Source organism: Suillus subaureus (assembly GCF_016647635.1).
Source record: "Suillus subaureus strain MN1 chromosome Unknown BJ212scaffold_387, whole genome shotgun sequence".
Lineage (NCBI taxonomy): Eukaryota > Fungi > Basidiomycota > Agaricomycetes > Boletales > Suillaceae > Suillus > Suillus subaureus.
In genome coordinates this window covers 11,734-17,230 of record NW_024538943.1, presented here as the reverse complement: position 1 = coordinate 17,230, position 5,497 = coordinate 11,734, and the positions used below count along the sequence as shown (strand labels likewise).

The following is a 5,497-nucleotide window of genomic DNA, read 5'->3' as shown; positions in this document are numbered from 1 at the left end:
AAGAGGATCTTCGCCGGCTTTTCGGTTCTCAGTGAAAGTCAATACATGCCCAAAATGGTAGGATGTCCTTATCGCCGATTTTTCGACCTCCAAGCGTTCTTCTATGTCGTTGTACTTTTACTTTCTCCTCAAGAGTAACTTTGCACAACAAAAGGAGGTTTCTTTTGGTCGTTAGCTTATCGCCCGCCACGTGTTGTACTATGGCATGGGTGACAAGGTTGGCCAGTTCTTATTCTGAAGGGAATCGAATGTTGTATGTATGACAAGGGTCAGGCCTCAGAAGTCTTGACAGACCCTTGTACATCACCATCAGCCTCACATGCTTAACCTGGAACAGAAACGCTCATATAGCTGGGTGTATCTCAAGTCCATAACCCAAGCGTCCTTAAGTCTTCCTTGTGAAGATCTGTTTACAACTGAGAGAACCGTCTCTCCGAGTCTTTCTTTTCATATCTTTCGACTCTATTGCTGTATTATTTGCCCTTGTGTCAATTTGCATATATTTCACTCCCGCCCATCATGAACCGCGGAACAGTCGCCATCGCTGTCGTGCAACACCAAGTTATGATCATACAGATTACACAAAGTAGTACGTACCCACCGAAACTACTCAAGAACAAATTTCTTACAAGTTCCCTACACAGCTGCCTCAGGCCAACCCCACCATCGTCGTGATCGATGGTTAGATGTATACACTTATGCGCCTTTTGGCGACCACCTGTTCTTGGCTTCGTCCGTCCCTCAGGCGCGCATCGCCGCCTCAGACCTTCTTACCGTCTTCCCGTTTCGCACCACCACCACAGACATGATTGAATTGCCTGCACAGGCGTATCAGGAATTCCTGCAGCTCCAAGCCAAGCATCAGAAGAAACAGGAGAATTTGTGGCGTGCCTGGAAAGCCAAATCGCGCTAAATGTGGTCCGTTCTACGAAAAAAGTCGATTTATTTATGCGTGCTGTGGGCTGAGAAAGACTTGACGGAATTGCTTGTATTTTTAACACTATCATTTCTCCCCGGATTGTAGCTGGAACTAGATACCACCTCACATTGTGATACACACTGTAGCCTTAGTACTTGAAATCGAAATTGTAGCTCGGTAGAATTTTAACACATCTCGTCCATTCGGCGGTGTACAACAGATTATTGTGTGATCAACCCGTTATTTATAGTGGAGAAAGCAAGAACAACACAGAAATGGTGTAGTAGCATATGGAAATAAAAATATTGGTAAGTCTGGGTCACTCGGCCGCAGGCCAAGAACTATATTGGTCTGCAGCTAAGCAGCGAGGGTAGCATCTGGGTCCCTAAACACCTATGGACGCAAAGGGTCAGCGACGATCAATGAAAAAAGCAGCGGGCACACTTTTAAACTCCATATGTCTCCCACTTTGTCTCTGTCTTCAGAGTCCATGGCTTCATTTTCCTCTTCGTCTAACTGGCCGCCAGGAGAAGTCTGTAGCTTCAGTCCCTGTTCATTAGCAAGGTGCAGTAGACATATGAAGCAGAAGCTCGTGCTGATCTCTTCCATCTTGTCCTTCGGATACGATTTCTGTAGTCCAGAAATTACTGAGCTGAAAATTCTATGTTCTTTGGGGCTAGTAAGAGACGTGTCATCGACATCCTATTGGCGGGTGAGCAGAAAAGGAGGGGCGATTCGAAAGAGACAAACCATATTGTCGTCTTCTTCGTCCTCCTTCGGCTTCCCAACCTTAATGTCCAAGCCTTTCCAAATGTTTTCTTTCAGCTTCCTCACGTCTACCCGTTTGGCACGTTTGGCATAATTGACAAATTCTGGTCGAACCCGCCGCGTCTGACCTTGTGTGGCAGCCAAGAGGTCCTGCTCTCCAGCATCCTCCATCGCTGCACCATCGCCATCAAAACCATCGTCAAAGCCCGGGCCGTCATCATAGTCGTTGTCGAAGAACTGGGTATTGAAAGGTATATTTAGTCCATCGCCGGCTTGCGGAGCAATGAGTTTAGAACATATAAAGCCTGAATGCACAACATTCTTACTTTCATCATTTTCACCTGCCGCACGTTCCGCAGCTTGGTTCGCTGCGGCCTGCGCCCAAAATTGCTCATCGACCTCTCCGTCGCCATCCTCATTAAATCTGACGGGTTGTCCACGCATCTTCAACTGGGGGTGCGCAGATGTCAATTTATGTTGTCGCGAAAATAATTGCACGTACCGAGAATTTGGGCTTCAAGAACAGGGTAACGAGTTGCCTGCTTGAGAAGTGCATGTCGTCAGGAAGAGTATGTTCATCACGCTTCTCCTCCTTCGCTTTGCGGCCGCCCCGACCCTTCTTGCCAGTCTTCGAACCTCCGTAGCTGGGCAAAGTGATGCCAGCCCCCCCGTGACTTTCGCAAACATCTCTTTTGCAATCGTCCTGATGTCTTTCTCGGCGGGCGTCAGGAAGTCGATCTTAAACGCTTCCTTCTTCCTCGCCGAGGTTTGGGAGCATCAGCCTCTGCTGTAGCGCAACGTCATCAACATAGCATATCTAAATGAGCGAAGAACTCACGTTTCCGAACCACTTTCCTCAGCTTCCAGTGTTCAGGACCCGCCCAGTTTTTCATGAGGTTCTTATCGAAGTAACCCATCATCGCGTTTTCACCATCCGCGTCGGTAATGGCTATTACGCGATCTCGCTCGTTTGGCGCACGTCGTGGGTCGAAAGGAATAAATGCGCCTCCTGGTCGTACCGCATGCCGTTGATCACCTTCGGCGCCGACCGACTCATTCTCCCCCCCCCATAGTCACCCCCCCAAAAGCATCCCCACCATCATAATCATCATCGACAGCTTGGTCGCCCTGGAAGAAATCCTGGCCACCGCGATCACCATCCACATCCATGGGTGCACCATCTGCGCCATAGTCTCCGAAGCCCGGATCATTGTCGTCTTCATCGCCACCTTCATTATCGACTGTATCGTCACGGTAAAGAGAGTCGTCAAACAACGGTTACTGTCTTTGGCAAACGAGAAGGCGGATAGTGAATGGGAGATCGCCTTATCGTCGAGGACCTCTAAGTCAGAAAAAAATTGACCTAGTATAATGGTGAGTATTTATCATACAAGAGAACTTTCCAACATACTTCGTAGTAATGATATCCACATCTTCTTGCTGCTCCTCCTCATCCTCCTCATCTTCCGCCACTCGGCCCATAGAATCACTCGCGTCAAAGACGACGCGCATGCCACCATCACTTCCAACCCCAAACTAAGGTGATTCATGAGCAAGCCCTGTGCGCCGCCCTCGTCGAAATCTTCGCAAGTTTTGCGGAAAAGGGGGTCAACGCGAAACTCGAGATCCAGCTTCTTGCTGTGAAGCTGTGAGGCGTCTTTAGCGAGCGTCGAGTCGGGTCGGTGCGATTTCTTCTTTTTCTTCGCCTGCGTCGCGTCTTGACTATCAGGATTGTCCGACAGGGCTTCATCGTCTTCCTCACCGACCATTCCTTCGTTGGCAAGGTTGCTGAGCAGCTTGCCTGTTTCAGTGCCAACAGAGTCGACACGACTAGTCCAGATTTTAACGCAGCCATCAAGGGTACATGAAGCGCGCTGGAAGTTGATGGAGTTGTCGACATTATTTCGAAGTAGTGACATATCGTGAAAGTAATCAATCAGCGCGAAGTTCCATGAGTTCGCAGCGTTTGATTTTCTGGCAGTGATTATGATAAGCAGTAAGATCTAGATTAAACACGAATATACGCACATTGTCTGTCGCCATTTTCATCCATTCCTCAAAGTTGGAGCTCATGACGTCTAGGGGTACGTTGATGACAGGAGGCGGGGCCACAGAGTTGAGCTGCTGTTGCTTCAGCTTCGCCTGTGCAGCCTTGGAAGATTCTGCCTGATCATGACGCTCTGTCGAAGGCCCAGCTTCCGCGTTTTCTATGACAGCTAGCTTATTGCTCTTCCTCCGCCTGCGCTTCTCAGCCGCGTCGTCATTTATATTGACTGCCCTCAGTGGAGGGCGTCCAGATTCAGAGTGCGCTTCATTCTCGCCGGCATACATATCACTGATCCGCTTCTTGCTGCCCTGTCGAAGTGTTGGTCTTGGTCTTGGTGCATCTGGTTCAGTGTCACCGCCTGAATCCGAGCCATAATTTTCCGTATCTGCAATCCTGGCACGTCTGGTATTCATTTTCCGTTGAACTTTGTGTCGACCGTCCTTGACGCTTTCGCAAAAATGAGCCGTTTGGTTGCCGTCGTTGGTACTGTTCAACAAAAGATGATCAGTCCATTCTCGAAGCACGTGACACACGCGTCTTGTCACGGAGTCACCTAGTCACTCATCGCATGGCTCATGAATTTACTTTCACAGGACTCTGAAACAGTTCTAGCATTGTAGATTCGTTTATAATCCTCCTCCAATCATTATGATCATATTACAATAAATTATCCTGCCCTGGACAGCCGCATAGAATTCTCCGCTGCTGTTTAGTATGCTGTGCTTGATAACATTTAGTCTGACGTACGAAGAACAGGCTTCTAGACGCTCTTCGAACATCTTGCGCTGTAAGGCAGTGTTATTGAAGCGTCACGCGTCATAGATAAGCCAGGTAAGCGCGCTGCTTGTGGAAGATTCTGAAGGCAGACCAGAACTACACGTACCAGCCAATTTGGCCCACCCATGGCTAGTTAGTGAGCTCTCTTCGTTCTGAAGTGGGGAGGTGATACCACTAGGGTATCTTAGGGGCCACCGTAATACAACTCTAACTGCACGTGATCCGACCCACTTAAATTCAAACATAGACGGTCAACCTCACTTGCCTACCTACTTCGCGTCTCTCAAAAGTCTTGAAATATTGCTCTACATTTGCTGTACATTATGATTTTTGGAGACTTGTCTGCTTATGTATTCGCTGACGGTCAGGAGCTTCCGGAGTATGCTGCTGTTGTTTCCAGCACATCGACGGAGAACAGAATAACCTGCTGGATTGCATCGGAAGAAGGCAAGGTGTGTCATTCATCATATATACTGGCGAAAGCCTTAAATGCCTCCACAAGAAATTTGGAGTCAGGTGGATGAACGCAGCTAAGCAGTCCTGTGGCATCCAAACAGCTGTCTCCGTTGACGGTGTTCGTTGTGCTAGACAAACTGTGCGCCCGAGCTGGGTCGGCATAAAGGAATGCACGTACTGGGGCAGTGACTCAGTCACCAGAGATTTCATGTTTTCAAAACTTGAGCTTACTGGTCAATATGCTAAAAGAGTCTAGTTCCTCTTTCTAACACTAAACTTCAGACGATGACTCAATGCTCGGTGATCCAAGTTCGAACGACATAGGTCAGATCGTGTTGAAGGTTGCAACGGGGGAGTACACGAAGACGCAGGTAGTTAAACATGGTATATCGAAAAATCACACTCTCCGTGTGCAAGAAAGCAAGGTGCATGAACGGTCGAAGAAGGCGTGTGCTCATCGTGTCGTGTGCGTAGAATTTCACCCATTGTCTCACTCTTTGATAATCATCATCTGTTAAGCTTTGGAGACG

General features: G+C 48.4%; 1 protein-coding gene across 1 annotated transcript; it reads left to right on the top strand.

The window, feature by feature from the left end:
• Positions 1-519: 519 nt before the first annotated feature.
• On the top strand, positions 520-913 carry BJ212DRAFT_1490119 (uncharacterized protein; the record flags this gene model as incomplete). Its single annotated transcript, XM_041341447.1, has 2 exons — positions 520-589; positions 645-913. 2 exons carry the CDS (start codon positions 520-522, stop codon positions 911-913), a joined length of 339 nt encoding a protein of 112 aa, XP_041185106.1.
• Between the last annotated feature and the right edge of the window lie 4,584 nt (positions 914-5,497).